Raw genomic sequence first — 24,183 nt, forward strand, 5'->3', positions numbered from 1 at the left:
CTGATTTCCAGTACATTTAGGAAAACTCAAGAGTGGTACTTCATTGGCTGGAGAACACATTAAGAAATATGTTTAAAATCCATGGATGTTCCTAGTTAATGAATTGTTTCTTTCCCAGAAGCATCACCAGCTGACTATATGCACTTAGATCCAATGGGGATGAGCACGTCTATCTACCACTTCCATGCAAAAAAAAGGGGTCTCTCTTTTATTTCTGTCTCCCCTCCATGCATACGTATTTTTCCTGCACATCTGGGAAACCTTTTGAAATAAAACAGCTGGATGGAGGCGGTAGCTGGATATTTAATCCACACTCTCAAATGCAAGAGAGAGGAAGGCTGTGGGGTCTCCAGGATCGCCTCCAGTCCCTGCTCAGTTATGGGCACGCTGAGTGCCCCTGAACCCCAGCACTTCCCCTTGCCTCAGTTTACCCATCTCTCAAACTTTGAAACACTTTAATGAAAAGTGTTAGGTGAGAGCGGGTTATTTTCAGGATCAGTTTGATTCCAGGGCCTGGCTATTTCAGCTTTCCACGTTACCCAGTGTTACAGCAAATTTAACTTCTAATTTTGTTTTCTTCTTTTTCACCCCTTAGGTTTTTAACAATCATTATTTACAAGTGACCATTGATGACTTGAGACCTGAACCCAGCAAAATCTCAATGCTTTGCCATGCGGATTCCTTAGGGATCTTGCCAATACAGTGGTGCCTTAAAAACGGAGTCAATCTCACACCTCCCAAGGGTTTGTATTCCTTCACGGTGATTTGCAGGTTTTCTCTGAAGGAAGTTTGCTTATTATTATTGCCTTTAAAACCATGGTGCTGTTCGCTGCAGAGCATCGCCCTAAGTGTCTTGAGCCAGAGTAGCTCTCTTGAGTCACTGGGGCTGTTCTGGCTCATGCCACCCCGTCAGCATCTCTGCAAACACATCTCGCTGGCAGATTGATGTCCCTGTGCTTTGTAGTCTGAAGCAGGCTCCACCAAAGCTTACTGAATTCCTGTAAAATGCATCTTAGCGATGCTTCGTGTGTCTAGAGAGTAAAAGGAGCATTAACAGTCATATCATACTAGAGGGAAACCAGGCAGTTCCACTACACCATCCACATCGGTACAATGCTGAGCCCAAGGAAAGCTCCTAAATCTAAATGTCTTCTGTATTGAAATCACCTTGTGCCCCACCAGCTAAACTCACAGCTGCCTGCCCAGGAGCATGTAGGAATTCCCTTAGCTGCCTCAAAAAATCCCAGGCGAGGGCAAATTGCGAGCAGTGTTCAGGTCAGAGCCAGGAGAAACAGCCTCCAACCGTGCTATTTCCCAACTTCGTAGCAGTGCAGTTAATTACTTGCAATTTCAGACAAGCACCTGCGGTGCCCTAGCAATATTTCTTCGCGAGCAGAATGTGTTGGTTCTCTGGAATTTTAGATATTTGAAGCTGCCTGGGATGTTGACCCTTTGCCAAAAATTGATGTTGCTTGGGAGAAAAAGAAATGCCTCAAAAACAAAAAATCCCACTAAGTTTCGCGTACACAGATTTGTCTTAATTTTGGAAAAGGTATGCTGCTGCAAAACCTAGGGAAGCAAAGGGTTATTCTCTGCCAGATTCAGGGTCCTTTTACGTATATCCAGAGTATCTCTTCAGCACATGTAATTTGAAATTCCCACCAAAGTCCTGGAGTCCTGTGTGTGCAGCTGCATACGGTGCATCCATGATTACTCTGTTGCTTTTACTGAAATAAAGGTGCTCTCTGGATGCTTTAGCTCCCTCCTGCTTAAATCCAGGTATAATGATAATGCCTGATATTGGCCAGAAAAGTTGCTAAAAATGAAAGTAAATGGAATGTTGTTTTTTCCTACCCCAAATTCACATGCAGCTTCCCCCAGGCCAGCTAATTAACTAAAGTGGACCATAGGCCAGACATTTCTCTTTACAGGGTCGTGGCCTGATAATTTCCAATCCGTGCTGGTACAAAGCCTGTCTGAGATGGTGTGTTATGGGTCAAGTGCATGCAAACTCTCTTTTAGATGCCAGCATTTTTAGAAGTGGCTGTAGCATCCGTCATATGAATATTTCTCAACTTGGCCAGTAAAGTCTAAGGGGCAAGTAGGTATCTGGTGTCTGGTGACTGGGGTCCACCTGGGCTCCTGAGAAAGTGTAAGAAGTCTCCCCTCATTCCCCTGATGAAAATCAAGTTTGCTTTCTGCTGTTAGATCAGAAATCCTGGAGGGAAGCTATTAAAAAGGCATAAAGCAAGTGGCAGATAGATGCATACTATATATTGCTGTATTTCTTATACTCTGTATGAGGGCTGCATGCCCAAACTGCTTTTTAGCACCTTTGGTGTCAAAAACTTCTTCCATTGGCAGACACGCTCTTTGAGTCACTAAAATGTAATCAGACATTGGAACGATTTCTTAAAAAAACAAACAAACAAAAAAACCCCCCCCCCACCAAAACTCCACAAACCACGCAAAAAGAGTGCAGAGGGAAAGTGAAAAGCATCCAAACCCCCATTGCGGGAGCCAGTCTTCTCTGAGCAGAATAATACCAGCTTTGGATGAAGAAATAACCAGGACTGATCTGAGAGGGCTGCAACGCTGTGAAAGTGAGGAAGGCTGTGCTATGAGCTGGCTGCTAATGAGCAGGTCTGCAGAAGGAGGAGGAAATCCCACCATTTCCACCAAAATCACTGGACAGATCTACCGGCCCTCGGGTGTCCAGAATTGCCCTTTCTCGCACACAGATTTGACCAGCCTACCGCTTCCCCAGTGCTCACGCATTCCCAGCTACCGTCACCCTTAACAGAGAATGTGTTGGCAATATGTAGTGTTGCCCAAATGGCTCTCCCTATTGAAAGGCAAGAAGTTCCCTTGGAGCGAAAGATAACAAAAAAGATAACATTTTTCTTTTTGTGAAAAGTTTCTTTGCTTTATTGTATTTCTTTGCTTGGATTTTTTGGTTAATTTGTTGTTGACAAGGAGGTTTTCTGATTTTAAAATTAACTGATTTTTATTTCATCAGAACAGTGTGCCAGGCTGGGGTATTTGGGTTCAGAGTCCTTTATTTCTCTGATATCCTTCCTCTTCCCTTTCTGCCTATCAGGCCTTTGTTGAAGCCAAACATACAGTAGATGAGTCATGAACAGGAGGTGCAAACATTTGCTACTAGAAATAGAGAGCAGTATTTTCCTGTACAGTGCCAAAAATGAATACCCATTTACTGCTGCTGTATAAACATTGAACAAGCGCTGTTTATATTTATTAGAGCTGAATTTATAGACCACTTCCCTTTAGAGTAACAACCATTGTTCCTTTTTATGAGCTATTAAGATGGGGGAAAACATTTCAGTGGCACTCCTAGTTGTATGGCTTACTAAGGAAATGCCACTTCCAAAACCTCCACTACATTTGTATTGTTATATTTGCTTCTGATTAAACTGCTGGGCTCTTCCATGCTGAGAGTCGAGGTAGAAAACACAGTGAGTTTTTACATGTTTGGGGAGCAGCAGGTGAATCATGCAAGCAACGCTTTGAACGTTATTACTTGGGCTGAGCCTTAAGGGGTAACAGTATGTGAATGCCATGTGCTGATGGAAGTACACATTTAGTTTATATCATGATGCACCATGAAAAGGCCATATACTGGCTTGTTTGAAGCCAATTCCTTAGTATGCTCCTCTTGGAGTGATCATCGTTGGGCTGCTGAGGTGAGTTATGGCAAACTCTTGCTACTGCCATCCGGGATTTCGTTCCTGCTGAAGTCTACAGCAGAAGGTCTTCCAGCAATTTCAATGGTGCAGAGCCAAGCCAACAGGTGGTTGTGCAGTGACAACACAGTCAAGTTTTTACACCTCACCGAAACCTTCCCAACGTGCCTTTTCCATCCACTCTGCCAAGATCTTGTGTAGCTCACAATTAAGATTCAAAACCCGTCCACGAGGGGTTTAAATCAGAGATGAGAGAATGTGCAGGGTGTGGGCAGGTTTTTGGGTCCCTGAAGGCAACGTGCTCTGGCAGCTGGGGTGGACCCCAGGTGATTTAAGGTAGACAACTAAGCTGTGGCTGTCCCCACCTGAGTCCATCACCCTAGCTGCTTCTGGAGTCAATGGAGAGTGAGAAGGACTTTCACAGGGTGATTCTGCTCCTTCTGCAGGAGGACAGACAGAGCATCTCTAGATCTGCCTGTTTCTCCATCGACTCCTTAGGGAACCATTGACTCTTTATTAGCACAGCTGTAGGTGTCTCCACTGCAAAAATCTGTATGCGGTCAGATGAATCCCCTTCTGACGTGATGTGCACTTCTCCTGTTTTCCATTTAATTTTATGAGACTGAAAAGTATCTGGCAAACAAATAACTGGAGAGCAAAAAGGAGATGGAGAAGAAGCAAAAGAATATACTGTTGCAGAAATTGGTTGTTAAAAAACAGTACAAGGATTTTTTTTTTGTATGAAAAATGAAAATTCTCTATAAGTAACTGCCCTTTTTTACTTCTCTGTGCATGTTTATTTCTGGCTTTCCACTTATTGTGGACTTTGATGCCCCACAGAGACAGGCATCTTTTAGGACCCTCTCTGCTCAAGGCTTTATCTCCTTAATTTGTCTGTCATGTATGCAATCATTAGGATTAGAAGTTCATCATATCCTAGATATTTGCATCTTAGCAGAATGCATGGGACTTTATTTTTAAACTTTTTACCACCCTTTTTGGATCTGTGTGTCTGATAGGTGACTCCATTCAGTATTCCAGTCCTTTCTTGCCTACAAAAAATTTCACAATTTTCATTGTCATAAATGATTCATTCCCGTATGATCTTGAGTGTCCCTTTTTGACTATCAATGAAGAAGGCATTAAGGGATGTTCTGTGAAATGAGGCCAGGCTGAGATGCCAAGCAGGGAGATTGAAGGGAGAATTTGGCTTTTAGGTGACTCCTAAAACTTTCCAGTGAGAGTAGTTCTGCAGTAATGTTATTAGAGTATCGACAGTATTGTCACAGGGCCCTGGACAGGATTAGCACTCATTGGTTTCAAGCACTGTAAAAATATAGACTGAGAGGCAGTAAAAAAAAAAACCAACCAAACCAAAAAGCAAATAAAAAACCCCCTCTCTGTCCCAAGAGTTTATTGCCTAAATAGCCAGGTAAGAAGAATGGATGGGCAGAGGTCTGTTTTGTCTCTCTGTGATGGGACTGTTTGAGAGATGCTTATATAAAGCAATGCTGCTTCTCTTGTGATCCTAGAAGCAGTGGCTGAAGGGATAATCCAGTTGCTGAGACTTTAGTCTGGGAGCTGGGAAGCCTGTGTTCATTTTCCTGCTCAGCTCCAGATTTCTATACAACCTTGGATAACATGCTTACTGTGAAGGGATTCAGCTCATGTACGCTGAGCTGCTGGAGGGTCAGTCGTGGAGGGTACATCTATATCGATGAAGAAAGAGGGGAATTTATCTCATGCTTTGAAAGAGAGGATGGATCACCTTCTGATTGTTCTTGTCCTCTCCCTGTCCACTGCTGAGAGATCCTTGATGTCCAGCTCCATAACCCTATCTTTTAGATAGGTAAAGGAAGGAGAAAGAATTCTATGACTAGCCCCACCTCGAAACTGGGGACAGTAGCACTTCTCAGGAGTTATGGGTTTATTAAAGCCTAGGAGGTGCTCACAGGAAAGGGAAACTAAGGAAAATAAATGTTTTATTACTTTTTAATGGAGACCTGGAGTTTTCAAAGCGAATTGCAGAAGGTGTGTGAGTGGGGGCTGGAGAAGCATTGGCATTGGCTCCCATGTTGTATAAACAGGCATCCAGAGAACTTGCCCACTGATACCGCACAGTTCACTGAGGTGGGATGGGATGCTGAAACACAAATGGTTGTCTGCTTGGGGCTCATTTCATGCTCTCTCTCTCTGGTGTGAAGTGGTGGCTGATGGCACTTTCTGTTTTGTCATCCTGCAGGTTACTCTGGCCAGGACTTTGACTGGGCAGACTACCAGAAGCAGTGTGGAGCGGAGGCAGCTCCTCACCTGTGCTTCAGAAACGTAAGTTCTCTTTTTGCCTTTGTGTCACTCCCGTCGATCCATGTGAAACAAAGTAGCTTGCACAGAAAAACTGCAGCAAGGTTTTGGGAGATTCCCCCAGACCACCGTGAGTCTGTCTTATGAAGGAAGCTGGAGAAGTGTTTCAGGTCTCCATCCATAAAAGAAAAAAAAATGTTATCTTATTCTTGTCTTTACCTGATTCATTTAGATTTCCTGCTCTTCATCTGCTCTCTGATTTTGTACAGCACCTAGCACAAGAAAGATCTCAACGGACAAGTACTTACAAGTGTTATTACAAGTAATTCAAGTGCTATTAAAAAAAAAATAAACTAGGTAAAAAAATTGCATGCTATCATCTGGCCCTTTTCACATTTTGGGTGTTTTCTCTGGTTCCCAGGGGGATACATTTAACCAAACCACATGTGTTTAAAAGCTAAGGTTGAAGCTGTTGAGCTCAGAGTGTGAGAAGAGTGATTAAGCCGTGTGGATGCTCTGGTCTTTGGGACAGCTGATGTGCTTCCTTGATACAGCAACAGTGATGTGAGAGTGACCAGCACATCATTACGCTGGAGGCCATCCAGCTTTGGAAATAGTCTTTTGCAGGCTGTTTTCTGGCAATGACGGTCCAGCACGGCTTGATCCAACAGGTATTCATCACTTGGTGAAAGGCAGATGTAGCCTTCTGAATTTTCCAATAAGCTGGTTTTCTTCTTCGTTCTCCCATCAACTGACGGAAGTGGAGATCCCATCAATAACTGAAAATGTGGTGGTACCTAAATGAGCACAGAAAGGTTTGCAAAATAAAGCAGTGTTGTGAACAGTGGACAAGGGATCCTCTAGGAGTTACGTAGCCTTTCACTGTGCTCAGAAGCCGCAAGATTGGGGGACAGGGTGTTTATGAAAAGCAGAATTGAGACAGTCTCACAAGATACCAACAGTGTTTTTGCATGGCCTTCCTCATCTATGGTGGCCCAAGGGCAGTTCAGCTTGGAACAGACCTTTGATGGTGAATTGATGAATTTGAACACTTATTGTTGATGAATTCAGAAGACCTGTATCATCAACAAAGTTCAACCTGGGAATCAAATCAGAGTTAGGATTTCTTTGCCCCATTTATTGTGCTATCCTGTGCAAAACCCTCTGCCTCAAGGGACTTTAAGCGAAGATTTCTGAAAGTGCTGAGGGAAGCTGGACAGTGCTGCATCGCACCAATAGAGTGGGACAATTGTCGCATTTCTTCTCTTCTGCAAGCACCCCTCCCTTTTCTTTATATCTCTTTTCATTTTGTCAAGTAATGGATCTATACTCTCAGCACTGGCAGCCTTGAGAATAGTCTCTGCGTAATATCCTCTGAAGATTAAATCAGGTCTAAGCACTTTTTTTCTTTTTTTTAAAGAATCATTCATCAGATGAACATGTGTCTGTTATTCTTTCACTCTCGATAACACAGTTCTCTGCAGAGAGATGTAATCTCGCTGTTGTCGCTTGTGCAGCCTCCCTGGCAGGTCGGTCCATTTGTTTCGTGGCTCTTTGATAGAAGCTGTATTGCAAGCACATCTTCCACCTAGTGCAGCCAGACGTGGTGCTGGAAGTGGATATGCTGTAACTGTTTCCCCGGGGGGGATATTTAACAAGAAGAGGCAGTTATGAAATGGATTGACATGACTAAATGCTTAGTAAAATAAACTCCCAGCTAACTGTTTTGCCATTGATTCTGTATAAATTAGCCTCCAGCACCGAATTGCAATGAAAGGAGCCGGTGCGATGATAAATGACATTTCCTTGTTAGGCAGCATAAAAGGCATTTAAACAAACTCACCCTGCTTTTCTGCAGTCCTGGCCATTGGCAGCTTTTACAGGGTGAAGCTGATCTGTGTGCCGAGCAAGGCTTGTGACAGTCCGAGCAATGTTTGAGACTAGCAGCACGTTCTTGGAAGGCGTCTTGATGAAAAAAAGACCAAATCCAGAATTTTTTAGTCTGACAAAGAGCTTCCAGTGATTGTTCAAGGTGAAGTGCCCATGGTCCTAGGTGCTGTACAAATAGCAGAAGGGTTGAATTTGAGCCTGGCTTTCAGTTGCTCACATGGGGTTGCTGGAGGAGCGATTGGTGTCATTTTGAGTCAATGACAATTATTACTCATCCTAATTATTATTAGCCAGAATCTCAGCCAAGAGGGGGAACCTTTTTGTGCTACTGTGTGCAAACAGAGAGATGCAAGCACTCAGAGCGGATGTGTTGCAGAACAGGTGGGACAGAGGGGAGGAAGATGCAAGGAAAGGAACCCATGGCATGGCCACAGGTATTGCATTAGTGTGTTTTCAGGGACAGTGGTGGTGGGGATATTGGGAAGGGAGAGAGGACACTGGAAGGGACAGAGAGTAAGGATAAAAGTAGATGAAGAGTAGCTTGAGGCTCGGCTTGTGGGGAAGGTTTTGGAGAGGGTTATAGGGTCTCGGGATCCCTCTGCATGTGAGATCACCTGCAATGGCTACAAACAGGAGCTGTGGTTTGTTATGTTAGGGCTGAACCATCCTGGTTCTGGCAGGAGCAGGAGGGAGTGGTCAGCAGCCTGCTGCTAACACATGGCCAGGCCAGCTGCAGACTGAAGCAGTTTGCCAAGGCGTACATCAGCCTACAGCAGTGGTACCTGAATGATTTGAGCTGCAGCTTCTCTCAGGCTCCCAGACTCTTAGTACAATGGGGGATGCTGCATTCTCACAAGCTCATGACCCCATGTTTTGGTCCTGTGTTTCTTATTTGGGGTGACAACCACTCATTTGGGGATCATTGCTGTAATATCTGGCCTGGCTTTGCCTTCACTGGAGAAGAGCGGGAGGGCAGTGGCGGCCTCAGATAACCTGTGAAAAACATGTTTCTTTGGTGCTGTATTTAAGCATACAGAAGTACTGCTGTAGCAGTAAACACAACTGGCTCCATCTACACCGACCTGCAACCAATGAACTTATGTACCCAAAGTCTACAGAGAAGGACCTTGTACATTGAGCTTAAAGTACTCCATGAAGAAAAACATACTTGAATAGGTTACTCAAATTTCTCCAGCCTCAGTCAGCCTGGGCAACTAAATGTGTGAAAAAGCTTCTCTGATCTCAGGCAAGATGGGTTATTTGCTTTACAAGGTTTCTCCTAGCAAGGTGAGAGATGCTCAAGCGCAGCAGATCTGGGAACCCTCTATGCAGTATCTTGTCAGCAACAGTGGCCAGCAAATGCATCACTAGCAAGCATTCAAATATACTTGGAGCTGGTGTGGAGTAACCTCCTCCCAGTCTCTGAGAGCTAGGGATTGGAGTAAACCATGAAATAAACTGCTTCCTGATTTGTTGCCATCATTTTTTTTTCATATGGGTGGCCAGGGCAGCTCCGTTTTGAATCTGGATGCCTTTGTGTTCTTCAGTGTATTCTGCACTTCCAGTGAAAAGCAAACCATGCTAAACTTCTGCTTCCCAGTGGACAGCCTAGTTAAAGTCATGCAGTGCTGCAGTGCCATACTTCAGTGTGGGTCCTTGACTTTTTCAGACATCCTTCAGCCGTGGCTTTACTAAGAACATGAAGCTGGAGGCAGTGAACCCCAGGAACCCTGCAGAGATATGCGTCGCTTCTATCACCTCAGTTAAAGGACGGTTAATGTGGCTTCACCTGGAAGGTATGTGCTGTAAAGGCTTCTTGTGTTTGTGTGGTTCACTGAAACGCTCTCTTAATTTTGTCATCCATCCTCTGCACAATACTGCTTTCTCCAGCCTTTCCTTTTCATACACCTTGACCAATAATAATATATTATTAAGAATTATCTTCCCCTGCTCTCTCCACAAGGGAGCCACACGACCTTCCACCCTCCCATCTATGTGGACTGTATCAGCATGATCTCCATTGACGATAGAAACCTCCCTACTGCCATCATGATAGACCTTGATCCTGGGAACGGATGTTTGCCTCACTTGTGCGGCTGACATTTCCACTGTGATTTCCAACAGACTCTCCTGTCCTTCTGCAACTTCCTTCCCTCCTTCCTTCCTTCCTTTCTTCCACTCCTTTTTTTCACCTAGGTCCATAAAACTTCTGCAATATATGCTGCTCTTCACTATGGCCATCGCATGCTCACATCCCTCCTCTCCGTGATTGTATAATTTCCTTCATTGATCTAAGAGAGCTCTTGCAGGCAGTAACTCTGTCATACAGATTTTAGAAAGCCAGCATCCCATGGAGAACACCACCGCTGTACAAGCAGCATTAGGAGAGTGCTGAAAAACTAGCAGAGCATGATACTGCATCAAAACTTCCATTTCTGCCTTTCTTGAAATGAGGTACAGACGAGCTCATTTTTAATGTGGTTTTGCTCTTGGGACTTTCTCAGTTCATCTGGGCAAGGTCTTCTTAAGTAAGTGTAATTTAGAACAACACAGGGATTCTTGCTTTAAAACCAGTGTTATTTGTAAAGTCACTGAGAGCAGAAAGCCATGCTCATTTAAGTGTTTTGATGGGCACTGTGATAAACCATGAAGTTGTTGTAGCATGCATCATTGTCACAACATAGTTTAATTTTTACCCATCAAGGTAACACGCTGTTGTTTGAAGCTACTGGCCTCATCTATAATGAATATAAGAGCTTCAGTTTCCCTCTGAAATCAATAGTAATTAGGTCAGCATCAACTACAAATGTAATATGCTGCTTTGCTTTCTTCTGGAAAACCATGAAAATATCCAAGGCACTTGAATATTATATATATATATAATATATATATATATATATATACAGTGGCCCATAGTCCTGCTCATCACCAGCCTCTAAGATCTGTGCTTCTACCTCTTGATGAATGTATAAGGCAGACATGCCGTCCCTTGTGCTGCCAGCCCTGACACAGTCAAAAATCAAGATGCTCAGCTTTCAGTGTTTTGGGGCTGGAAGACAGTGGAAACCAGATTGATACTAACTGTGTTGCTTCATCGTCACCTGGCACATCATCTTCAGCATCGTGTTGCATTGATTAGAATAACCCAATAAATATTTCAGCATCTGACAATGTGCAGTTCAATTTCTACAAGAGGAAAGATCTGTAATCAAAAGTCTTTAAAGTTAGTAAAAACATTGTCAGGTAACCAAAGTACTTCGTCTGTGCTAACAGCTTGCTTTAAAATATATGAAAGGCAGATGTTTTGTGGTGTTTACCTCTCAAAAGTAGCATTATATGGTAGACAAGGCTTTTCCGATGCCTCTGAGATAAATCCCATTCTCAGGGTTTTATAACTCAATTGCTACCTAAAGAGAGATTCCTCCTGACCTGAAGCTTGGCAGGCCAAAACATTTGTGCTTCTCCTGTCTTTGCTGCTAAGCCTTGTGGTCTGGGGCCAGCTGAGATCTGAGGAGAGCAGAGCTGCAGGCGTGTGCCTGAATGGAGCAGAGGTGGGAGGATGCAGGAGAGCTGCGTTGTCATCCTTCTCCATCCCTGACATATAGCTGTCATCCCAGGGAGTTTGTCTCCTCTGGGATTATCTCCAGTGTACAGAGCAGATACAACTCTGCATCTTTGCTTTTGGTAGAGCTGTGTGCAATGGCGGGTTTGGGTTTTTTTTCATCTGAGACAACTGGTTGCCTTCTGACTTGAGATAGCTAAAGTTTATCTGCAGCGTGGTTTGGACACAGGGCAAATATTTTTCTTAAAGAGGTGGAATCAACACTTGTTTGAAATTCAGTTCTCACTGAATTTGCACCCATCTCGTCAAGGAATCTGACCCATTTTGTCAACTCCCCTTCTTAAATGGCCAGGTGCCTTCACTTTTATATGCAGATTTTATGGGGTTTGGGAATCCTTCTTTCTTTTTTTTTTCCCTAAGCTGTAATACTTTCAAAGGGACTTGGTGTTCACTAAACTTTTGCCCGTTATAGTGAATAGGAAGTGCTGTTTCTTGGGTCTTTAAATCAGCTAGTCCTCCAAGACCCTGGACAGAGGCAGGGAGAGGGCCACACACTCCCACCTTGCTCGCCTCCCTCATGTATTTCTCCCTGCCTTTTACTCTTTTAATTTCTTAAAGGATGTTTTTTACAACTTATCATAAAAAAAAAAACCTGTGTGCATCTCCTTGTCTTTTGAGTTCTGATATATGGATGCTTTATGCTTGTTTTATATCTCAATACCAGGAATAGAATGATCTGTAGTAAAAGGAAAAGATGCAAAAGAGTGCAAAAATAAAAAGAAGTCTTTGCTGCTGTTGAAATACATGACTACAGTATGCACAGTGTTCCGCTAAAACTAGACATTAAAAATAAACCCAAAACCCTGCTTGCAGAGTTGTAAAATAAATGTGGCTTGAACTGTGGCATGTTTTTTTGACTCCATTAATACACTATTGTTTCTAACTGATTATTTATATTCTGGTAGCAGCAAGACTCCCCAGCTACCATGGGAGCCCATCACTGAAGACCTCGGGTCCCACCATTTATCATGGGCGCGTCTGAAGCTTTCATTGTTGCCCTCCCAGCTTCTCTGTTTGACAGCCCAAACTGCAGCTATAAACCAGGACGCAGTAGTTAAGCAGCATCGAGTTAGACGTGAGGGAACATTGCTTAATAAATCACGCTTTGTACAGTAGCAAAACTCTGTAAACTTCAGGGCGAGCATTTAATGAGCAGCAGTATAGTTCCCCCGTGGTGGAAAAGAAGCATAGGGCTGATCCGAGGCTGTGCACATCCCATCACTTTCTGCTACTTTATTACTCATCATCTGCATTGTTAATTTTTACTGGTTCATTTTAGATTTTAAAGCTGAAGCTTTCTGGTGTGAATTTATACAAGTAATAATGTACACTCTCTGCACAGCCTAGGAATTTGAGGAAAACCCTTTTGTTAATCACTTCTCCAGGGAGGTTTTCCATCATTTTCCCTTTGAGAGTTTTCCAGAGTTGCTGCTCTATTCTGCCCAAGATTTGTAGCAGGAAATGGAAGTTTTCCTCACCTTATTTCCAGTCTCCCTGTTCTCTTCTTTTCCATTTAACCTCTCAAGTCTCATGGACATTTCTTAGTCTGAGAAGATGGCAGCATAAAATGCAGCAAATGAAACTAATGAGTCTCAAACAAGCTGTTTTCCACTTATATGAGTGAGGCCAAATGAAGCAGTAAGATGTTGGAAGTGGAAGGCAGGGTTATCAATTGCCAGAGGGAAGAAGCAGTGCCAGGGAGGACAGAGTAGCTGTGAATATGTCTTACAAGAGGAATAGCGGTGTTGCAGAACAGACATTATGGTGCTTCCTTGCTCATCAGGGCAGCTGCAGCTGTAAACTTTAAAAACAAAGTTTTCCTGTCACATCTATTGTTTGCAAGCAGGAAAGTACATTTGATTTCTTTATTGGGTCAGAATAACACCATAGAAGTGACAGTAATGCAAATAATGGATTTTCCCAGATCTGGTGGAATTTCAGTGGGGACTGCGTTGATCTCTTGCTCTGTTTAGGGCTTGATCTATGGCTTGCTCACTTTGTACATGTCTTGCCACTGACTTCAGCAAGTCTCACATCAGTTCCTTGGCTGGGTTTGTGGCATTAGGCAAAAATGTTTTGCCCAGTGAAGAGTGCAGCTTTCATCGGGTTCAAACTGAGCAGTGACCTCTTGGTATTTTGTCATGGAGGGAAATGGTTTTGCAGGGAATGCCAGCTGCTGAGACCTCACATTGAGGCTCAGCTGCTCATATGAGCAGGTTGTGTCCTGTGTCATGTGCCTTCATCCCATCCTCTTCCCTTCCCCATATCCCAGTGAAATGGAGACTGTATCTTCAATGTATAATGCGTGAAGATAACGCAGGGCTCAGAGGAATATCATAAAGACATCCATGAATCTATGCAGGCATCATGATTTCATTTTTTCAGTTATTTCTTCCAGCCGTGTGAGCACCAGCACCTATTTTCCTGCTTCCTTTGGGTTTTCATACAGCCACACACTCTCAAAGTGCAGCAAGTTTATTAGTAGAGACAAGATTGAACCAAGTGCTGCGTCTCAGCCTCGACGCTGTTCCCATCACAAAGTTCAATTACTGTTTCAATTACACTGCAAGCCCTTGATGAACATTCATTAGTGGGAAGTTCCCCATAGTCATCTAGCTGTGCACAGTCAAAGACTGCTGCATTAAACAGGAGGCAAAGATGCTGTAACAGATGCAAAGGATGAGGATGCTGCAGGGGAAGCTGCTGATCCTTTGGTCTCTTTTATTAGGAGATCATCTCATGCTGGTGCTGGAGCTTTAGGTCCTAGGGTGGAAGTGGCAGAGGCAGGTGAACTTGGTGGCCAGCGCAGACGGACTTGAATTGGAGTAATTAAATGGTGTCTTGACTCAGGACCCAGAGCTGTTTTCAAAAGCACTCAAAGCCAGCGGGAATGTTTCCATTTGCTGCAATGGGCTTTGAGTGCAACCCACATGAACCAAGACAGGAGAGTGTCTTCTAAAGGAGCCATAATAACCAAACTGGAAGAGATTTGCTTTAAGCAGAGATTTTCAGTGGGGTTTTGGAGTCAGTGTTATGCCAGAGATCTTAGTGCGTCTGTCCCACTTGGGGTTTTTATACTGCCTCTCCCTTGTTGGGTGGTCAGCTCATGTTTCATGTGCAGTGAGGAGCCCTAGGAGAATTCATGGTATCTGTAGACAGAAGAGTGTCCATCTCCCACCCTTAAAAACAGTGACTCAAGGGCAGAACTACACAAAAAAAAAGCTTCAGGGGGCTGTTGGGGCATAAAGGCCCCTCGCCATTGGCTACCATCTTCTTACAGCCCATGTGGACTGTTACCAGTAAGAGCAAGCACCCAAGAAGTTCTGCTAAGTTGTTTGTGCAACTCCACAAAAAACCCAAGGGGGCAATCAGGCCGTCTTGTTGGGGAAAGTCATGCATGTTTAACCTTACTGGCTTTTGGCTGCTTCACTGCACAACCTTAGAGTGCTCTTAATGGGGGTTTTCTCTGGAATCTCATTGCGCTGTAAATGCAACAGCCTTGTCATTGCTGTCTGTGCAAAATTGAAGATGAAATGATGCCTGATTTTGATGCAGGGAAGCAGATTTATTTTTACGTGTTCTATCATTTACTTCCCTTGGTTCATGATGAATGCTCGAATGGCTCTGAGCTCGGTATTCCCATGTCTAAATTACATTATAAATTTGTGTTTATAGGTTTACAGATGCCCTCTCCAGAGTACATAGTTGATGTAGAGTCTATGGACATTTTCCCTGTTGGCTGGTGTGAAGCGAATGCTTATAACCTAACTCCACCACACAAAGCTGTTTGTAAGTAGATGGAAACCTCAAGCAGCATAGATATTACATCAAGAGATTTATCAGGGAGTTTGTCTTATGTCTATAATCCAATTCTTGAAACTACCAACCTAACTAGCAGACTAGTACCCATGCTGTAAGTGTACTGTAATATATAGTAATAAACCTAATTAGTGACCAGACTCCACAGCACTGCTATTATGCAATTTGTAGTTGTCTGTGTGATCAGTCCCTCTAAAAATGGGACTGTTTGCACTGGCAAAGGCTGTTACGTGGTTTGGGATTGCACAGTGTGGCTTGTGGGTTTGTGATGGGGTTGTCAGAGTGAAACCGGGTTTTGTTGCGCTGAGCCAAGTTCACTCGGGCAGCTGAGTGAATTAGGGACATGGGATCTCAAATCAGGAAAAAAACCCATAAAATATAGGGCAGAATGGGCATATCCAACCCCGATCTCAAGCCACCAGACGAAAAATTGACCTTGCTGTTTATATTAATTAACATCTGAAAGGCAAATTTTAAAATGTGTCAACCCTTTTGAAGAGTTAAATATGCTTAAGTTAAAAACCAGGCAGCCGGGGCCTAATTTGGAGAACACTGCTATGGCAACATTATGCAGCCTTATCGCAATTTATAGCTAGGGATAAATTATACTGGAGGTAATCATGCTTGCAAAATGTAATCTTATCCATATGTGTTTCTGTATGGAAAAATATTTGTGTTTTTATGTTAATTTTTTTTATACTGATCCCATAAAACACGATATTAGCATTCCAGAGGAAAGATTAAATGTATTATTACATTTTTAAAGTAGGTTTTAATGATGTAGTGACTTACTTAAAAAATACCAAGAAAAGATGGCGATAGTAATTAAGTACCATTTCATTGTGTTAGAAGTCATTTTATAGTCAGTGCATTTATACAGCTTTTTATGCATTATGAGTATACTTTATAGGACAGAAGGGTACAAACCTATTTTTTTCCTTCCTTGCTTCATTTTTGCAGTGCGAAGGAAGAGAAGAATTGCAGTTGTGCAACCAGAAAAGCAGTAAGTTTTTGTTATTTAAGTTGCTATTTTTATAGGGATGCATTGGGTCTTCCAGGGGAGATAATACACAGCAGTTGAGTGACTTCGCTAACTACCGCCCATATACTGCAGCAGAGTGCGCAAGGGGGTTCCTTGAAATCTGAAATGTTTGTGAACATGTAAGAAAGTCTTTTCAATAGAAATATTTTACTAGTTGGGACTGTATGGGCAGTGTCTGATGGCCAGTAAGGGATGCTTATGGAAGATGGAGATGTACCAGGAGGCTATTTCCCTATCTAGTCCTTGCAGTTTCTAGAAACTAGAATTTAAGGGACCTAAGCATGAATATTTGCAGCCTGAAGGACTAAAGGTCACAGACCATATTATATTTTTGGAGGAGTGGTGGATCTGGCTCCTTCTTCTGCAACATACAGGCCCTGGGCTATGGTAAAATATGCGGAATCAGGGTTACATTTGAGGTATCTCCATTCCTCAGTCTAGGCAGGTCCTGGTGTATCTCTTGGTCCAGCCTGAAGGCTGGTTCTGCCCCTTTGCTCTGTCTGACACTATTAAATATGCCAAATTGCTGTTTAACAGGTTACCATCCACAGTGCCTGTTGAGAAAATACCTCATGAACTCTGCCCAGTTCCTCAGCCAGACACAACAGGTAAGGCTGCTCGGCACCAGCAGAATCCTTATGTCAAGGACCCGTTGCGTGTATGGAGGGGGATGACCCCAAAAAGGGAGTGAGTGTGTCATATGGGTGGGGAGGTGGAACCACATCCTCAGGGGGTGTGAGGTGGTGTGGACCCACCAACAGTGCGAGGAGTCTCTGATGTACATGTGAGGGTCTGCTCCTCCATCTGTGAACGTCGTGTCTTGCTGGGGTTATTGGAGTTCCCCCGCAGCTTGCCCATTTCAGCTAATAATGTTAGGGCCAGGCTAATGAAGCTCTGGTGGAGGTGCATGTGACTTTTTAATTGGCATCAATGAAATTGCTTACAGCAGGACTTAATGTGTCCCTGTGTTAGCATCATGACTGTGTGGCATGGCTGCTACTTCTGCTAAAGGCAAATTTTCATAGAAAGCTAGAATCGTTTAGGTTGGAAAGGACCTTTAAGATCATCAAATCCAACCATTAACCTAGCACTGCCAAGTCCACCACTAAACCATGTCCCCAAGCACCACATCTACACGTCTTTTACATGCCTCCAGGGATGAGGACTCAACCACTTCCCTGAGCAGCCTGTTCCAATGCCTGACAACCCTTTCAGTGAAGAAATTTTTCCTAATATCCAATCTAAGCCTCCGCTGGTGCAACTTGAGGCCATTTCCTCTTGTCCTATCACTTGTTACTTGGGAGAAGAGACCAACTCCCACCTCGCTACAACCTCCTTTCAGGTAGTTGCAGAGTACTGATAAGATCTCCCCTTTTCTCCCCTTTAGCAATGGAAGGAGGCTCGGAGGGTGCAATATTCATTTCGTTAATGGCATAGACTCAGCAGGAGGGACAGGATTTAACTCGCTTTATTTCAGCAGACTGTAGGGCACATGTTGGCATCTGAGCCAACATCCCAGGGCCCTGTTACAATCAAATGGGGAGAAAGAGGCTCTTTTGGGGCATGATAACCAAAAAGTGGACAACCATTTGGATAGCACATGAATCGCACCTAGAAGTACCCACTTCTCTCCGTGGGCTATAAAGGAGCTCAGAGTAATTAGCCCAGACAAAGAAAACTACTCTGTAGAACCACATTGGGTCAGGGGAATGGCCCCTCAGTGCTTGCTGGGTTGGATAGTAGATGAACAGGGGTTTGTGGAGCCCTCCAGCTGAATTTTCTCCCTAAGCTGATTCTGTATCTATGAGAAGCAGCTAATACATTCCCTTTCTGGCAAGTTGCAACTGAGTCGCTCACGTCCATCTGTGATACGAGTTATGAAAGCGCCTTGGGTCACATTATGAATGAAATCCTTTCCTGATTCTCCTTTTGGTAGGGTGTGCAGCCAAATCAGTTGCTGTTAAAAGCAATTGCTTTTCCCACGTTGGATGAATTTGAGTAGCAGAGGCTTCTCTACCTCCTATCTCAGAGAGGACTGTGCCTCATTTACTCTTCTCCCCTCCTTCCCACATCTAGGAGGAAGAAGAAGGGCCCTTGATTTATTGTACAAAAGTGCTACATGCACATCAATGCTACTTTCTCCTTGCAGGCACCATCAATGGGAGATACTGCTGCCCCCAGCTCTACATCAATCATCGCTGCTTCTCAGGTCCATATTTAAACAAAGGCAGAATAGCAGAGCTACCTCAGTCTGTCGGGCCTGGCAAGTGTGTGCTGGTCCTCAAAGAGGTACGGCTCAGCTCTCTTTTGGGGGGATTTCAGGGGAAAGCATGGGTCATGGGTTGCCAGGCCCAGAATGTGAAAGAAGGCACCTAAAATTGTCCTGGAGCTCTGTAGTGGTTTCCATAAGTCAAAACTGCAAGCTGGGAAGAGAGGGTAGGTATATGCATTGTAAGTTTTGATGGGAGAGATGACATTTTTAAAACATGGGGAGTTCTGTTGGTTGGGACCAAGTTTCATCTAACTGTGTGCAAGAAAATTCATGTTCTGACTGGAGCTGTCCCCAAAGAGGACCTCTGTGGTTGTTGCAGTCAACTTGTTTCTCAGCATCCACGATGCTGTTGGGCCAGCAGATTCAGTGTGGGTGGCACCTTTGTATGTGTGACCACAGTCTAATGGGGCCCAAACCATCAGGATCCAAAATGAACAGGACAGAAGGCCAAGCAGGGGTATGTGTGATGTGCTGAGTGGAAGCTGTGGTGTACCCAGCTCTTGCTGAATGTGGATGGGTTAATCCCATGCATCAGGGATGGCAGAGCACCACCTCTTCACTTAGTCCTGACTGAATCAGTGCTTGCTTTGGGCCAAATCCAGAGTGTTGAGCTCTTGCTGTTGACCTCAGAGAAAAGCTAGCTTGTCTGAAAACAATGCATAAATATTTTCCGCACATTACAGTCCATATACAGATGAGAAGCAAGATGACTACAGGTGGGAGAGGACAGCAAGATGGTACTGTTGTATAAGTAGGGTGCCATTGGTGCCTTGGACACTGTTGGAGTTAGACCTGGATCTTCTAGAAATCCAGATCTTGCAGCTTTCTGATCTGTACCTGCATGAACCCGACTTGATGTGGATGCAGGGACATATCAGAACTTCCTTTACCCTTGGTGGAAAAGCATGGGAACTTCTAGGTCTCCATTTATCTGATGTATTTGCAAGATGCTCAGTGCCCAACTGAGGATGTTTGCAGTTGTCTGAAATGAGATGAATCCCAGCCCTTAACAGAAACACCTGAAAGCTGAGATTCCTCCCAAATCACCCACCACTTTTGAAAACACATCTGTACTGTACTGTAGAGTAACTCCTACATGCACTGCTTTATACACAACAGCACTGGTGGTTGTCTCACATGGTCAAAAGCTGGGCCGCGAAGAGAGCCCGGTAAACCTGTGCATTTGGGTGTCAAAGAAGCAAGTAAAAAATAGCCCTCAGCAGAAAGCAGGGTAAAGTGGTTGCAGAGCAAAAGTTGACAGCTGCCAAATTTAAAAGCAAGTCCATAGTGGCTTGCTGATGGGGAGCGTTAGCAATCTGCTGCTGCTTGAAAAACAGGCAATGAAAAAGCAACATGGGGGAAACATGAGGCATGCACAGTCAATACTTATGCTAATGTTTCTTCCTCCTTTCCTCATGGAATTTGGATTTTGAAAACATAAGCAGTGCAAAGCTTCTGCCAGGTCCTCCCCTGGTATCTTAGGGCTTTGCTGCATAGATTAACAGCAGCTTCTCCAAATTCCTGAAGAACGGGACCACTTACCAACTGTGGAAACCAGCCTGAGTTTCCTACAGAAAGGCTATTTTTCTCTTGCTCTGCCTCCTTGCAGAATTGCTTGCTGAAGGAGCAAATAGCAGTGTCAATGACACATAGGCATCTTGGTTTTGGAGACATGAACGAGGAGCAGGACTATGGCAATGGCCCAGCATTGGCCAGTGTTATTTTGCAGATAAATTCAAGTTCATTCTGGCCATGGGGACCAGGTCAAGATTCTGGAAAGGGTGAAGAGAAGATATTCAGGGTGTTGCTGTAGGGGAGATACATCTGGTTCCTATCACCTGCTGCTGATACAAGAGGGCTCCTCAGGGGGGAGGATAGGGGTACCCAGCATGTAGAGGAGGCAAGAAGCGGCAAGGAGGACATCCCTGCATCGAGATGAAGATCTGTAGCAGCTGCCAGAGCACCCAAAAGGACTGCAGAGCTGAGTGGTGAGAATAGTGCAGGAGATATCTCCTCCAGCCCAAGACCACAGCCGCAAAGCTTTGCACAGCTGAAGAGCTCACAAGGGTCCCCATCCCTCCAAACCCAGTCTCGGTGCTGAGCTTGATGCCTTTGTCTCGCTTTACACCCGCTGATGATGTTGCCCCAAGAATGCAAATGCATTATAATTATCTCTCTCTCACTATATAGGAAAATTGCAGGCCATTGTAAATTATGCATCAGCATAACTTGTCTGGAATAGATAAATTATACATGGGATTTACTTTGGCAACACACAGGGGAGGGTGGGAAAGACAACTCATAACAACAGCTACAAAGGAAAAACGGAGTCAGTAGAAGTCTGGCGAGAGCTTTTTAAATCACCCTGATCTCCAGCCATAATTCACTGCCTTTAGAGATGCTCTAGTTAAAAGTCTGTTCCGGTCGCCAGCCAGTTCACAGTGGGCAGCAGTCTCCGTGACAGAGATGCTGCTGTGTTGGGCCCTGATGGAAACCCCAGACTAAAACCAGCTGAACAACCAGCTCCTACCCCATTTGCTGGCCTGGTTTACCTCTAAAGCAAGAAGAGAGCAGATGTCCTCTCCCCACTAGCACCAGGTGATGGGAGACCTTGGTCCTGGCTGGGTGCTGAGGAAGTAGCACCTCATCCTCTACCTTCCTCCACACTCAGTCATGAGGGATGTAACAAAAAATGCAGCACAACTGTAGTTCATGATGCTCCTCAGCCCTCTTTTCCCCCAAAGTCTTGTCCTTCCTTACCTCCATCACCGATGTGGTAAAGCATCATCTGGGATCCAGCTCCAAACAATCTGGTGCTACCAGCCTGCACGCTAATAGTGAGATAGCTGTGGGTCAGTACTGCTTGGCTCTGGATTAAACAAGGTTGGGAGATACCCTTATAGTGTGGAGAAGGAACATCTTCCATTTGAGTAGTGTGGGCTGTTCTCACCTGAGGTGTTGGGAGAGAAGCAGCACGGATAGGTTTGCTTTTGTGCAGCACCTCTTTTCCAGCAAAACAGGCATTTCTGCTGAGTTCTGCCTTGTTACTGCAGCCCCCTGATTTCTGCCCAATTGCTTTGTCCTACTGTTGGATTCAGAGGTTGTGAGCTCTGCAGGGGGGAAACTGATAAGGTGCCTTCCAGAATGGCAGCCCTTGAGCAAGATGTCCCAGCAAAATCTTGAGAGCAATTGCAACTTACTTGGTAGTACGATCAAAAATACTGATTTTAAATTCTGTGTGTGTTTGCATGTGTTTATCCTTGCACCCGTGCAAAGCCTTAGGTGAGTGACAAGTAAATCTTGTGCTATCTAGGGCCAAACTTATTTTTAAGGCCTGGCTGTTCATTATTCCTGGTGCCAGCAGAAGGCTCTGCTGAGAGCAGTGGTTTATTGTGATTTCTTTCACCCCAAGAGTGAGGTTGTAATGCCTCTTGTTTAACATCAGCTGCAAAGCTTATCTCATTCCTGAGGTGTTTTCTTGGAAAAGAAGTTGAAACTTGGAGCCAAATACAGTGGAGACACCAACTATTGCCATCCAACAACTGCATCTGGGCTGAAAAATAGTGACTATGTAGTAGCTAAGATATGTAATAAATGCTCACTTTAAGTTAAATTAAAATAAACACATTGTCAGCTTTAGATTTAGTTCTTGGGACAGAATATCTAAAAAATACTTCTGAACAGTTCTTCCATCTATGCCAACAACTTACCACGGCAACATTGTAAAACAAAATGAGATGTCTTTTTAAGGCTTCAGATGATCTATAATCCACCATATCTTAGGAAAATATGCTGTAAAGATTAATTAGCCTCATTGCTTACTGCTCTTACTATTTTTAAGACACTGGTCTTTCTCTATTTAAAAAGAAAACGGACTTAAAGGTAATGTGACTGTCCAACTGCTGCAAATCAGCCAGCATTTGTGAAGGAGGGCTATTGTACTCTGCAACTTGAATTTTTTGGAGCACAGCATGACTTCTTAGGAGAAATTTGCATAATTAAATCACGGTGCTCAGAAAATTAAGTAGCTTGTACTGAGCCTTAGGTGTATGATTGAGCCAAGCTGATGGCATTATCATTAATGATCAGATACGGTGTTGGAATGGCAGAAACCTTCTATAGTCTGGAAAGATATAAACTACATTTCTGCAAGAGGGCTCACTAACATCCTCCTCAAGACTGCTCTGTGAACTTCAGCTCATCTATAATGGTTCTTCCAACTTAGGATCTGGCCATCTGTATTTTTGAAATGTCATGGACTGTCATAAGCACGTCAACAAGTGCTACAACCTTGATGGTGACAAAAGTGCATTTAGATGCTTGATCATCTAATGAAGGAATCCCAAAGAAGTCTTTTTTCCCTTTTCTTTCTGTCCCACAGACATGTCATTATTCCCAGGAAAATAAAATAACTTTTTATTGTCCTGCCTGAGGCTAGCCTGGGAGTTAGGGTCTCTCCTGTTAGGCAGGAGATGTGGGCTCACATCTCAGAGAGAGGAGGGAAATTTAGTTTCTCCTCACAAGGATGCTGATCTTGAACAGCAGATGTGTAATGGTATTTTGAACTGTACCTCATCAATGATACCTCCTGAGAAAGCTTCATCCAGGCTTGGGACCATTAATGAAGAGGGGTGGAGGGATGGGAAATGTGTGAATGACAAAAAGCTATGATGGGAAGAAAGGTGTTGAACTGCCCGGTGGCATCAAGCATGTCTAGACATGCTCAGAAAGGGGCCCTTGTGCATTTGAAAATATATGACATGGAAAACTTTATCGCTAAGATGTCAGGTGCTTATAAGGTTGGGTAGAGTCTTTTGGTGGTGCTGTGTGTTCATGCTCACTGATGTGACTCCAACCTACTTGAATCTGAAAATCCGAAGTTCAGCAGTATCAAAATAAAACCTCATAGATGCCTAGCAGCAAAGGCTGGTCTTGTCTAATCCACCCCTCTGCTCCAAGGCACCGCTGCACCCAAACCATTCCTGATGGAGAAGGCTGAAAATAAACTACCAAAATCTCAGACTGGTCACACTCCAGCCAAAGGGAATTTAGCAAATCAGATCAAAACTTGACCAGTCTGTTATGCGTGAAGTGACTTTCTGTCTCCAGAGGAAGCTGGAAACTGGAAAGTTGGAAACTGGCCTAGGTTTCTTCACTGTTTTTGCTTTAATCACAGTTAATTTTTCCACAAGAAACAAAGTGTTCTTTTTTCTCCCTCGTGTTTAGTAGTGTGTAGTATGAAGCAATAGTGTTGTTAGAAGATAACACTGTTAACATGGTGGTAGACTCCTGCTGTAGGGTATGACGCCAAACTCAGTGACTTATTTGAGATACAAGAAGAGTAAAAGCCAAGGCTTTTTTAAAAAAACCATTTTTTATTTCCTTAAAGGGAAATGATTGTTCTTACAAAACACTCTTTTTTAAACTGAGTTTAGAAGTTTACAGAGTCCTGCTGATGACAAGCCAGCTTTGAGAAAAGTCCTAGTATTGTGGGCGTCTTTGCAGGGCTGGAGCTGATTAGGTGTCTGGGATA

The 24,183-nt window shown here is 43.9% G+C and overlaps 1 protein-coding gene across 1 annotated transcript in view; it reads left to right on the forward strand.

The window, feature by feature from the left end:
* Nucleotides 1–24,183, forward strand: part of SFMBT2 (Scm like with four mbt domains 2) — a gene marked incomplete at its 3' end in the record, with an annotated part of 113,390 nt that overhangs the window by 72,503 nt on the left and 16,704 nt on the right. Inside the window, exons 9-15 of the mRNA XM_082309130.1 lie at nucleotides 596–743; nucleotides 5,947–6,029; nucleotides 9,565–9,691; nucleotides 15,193–15,306; nucleotides 16,297–16,339; nucleotides 16,916–16,986; nucleotides 18,528–18,667. Coding sequence (XP_082165256.1) covers nucleotides 596–743; nucleotides 5,947–6,029; nucleotides 9,565–9,691; nucleotides 15,193–15,306; nucleotides 16,297–16,339; nucleotides 16,916–16,986; nucleotides 18,528–18,667 — 726 coding nt within the window. The remainder of the gene's footprint in view (nucleotides 1–595; nucleotides 744–5,946; nucleotides 6,030–9,564; nucleotides 9,692–15,192; nucleotides 15,307–16,296; nucleotides 16,340–16,915; nucleotides 16,987–18,527; nucleotides 18,668–24,183) is intronic.

This window comes from Platalea leucorodia (assembly GCF_965183815.1).
Source record: "Platalea leucorodia genome assembly, chromosome: 4".
Taxonomy (NCBI): Eukaryota; Metazoa; Chordata; class Aves; order Pelecaniformes; family Threskiornithidae; genus Platalea; species Platalea leucorodia.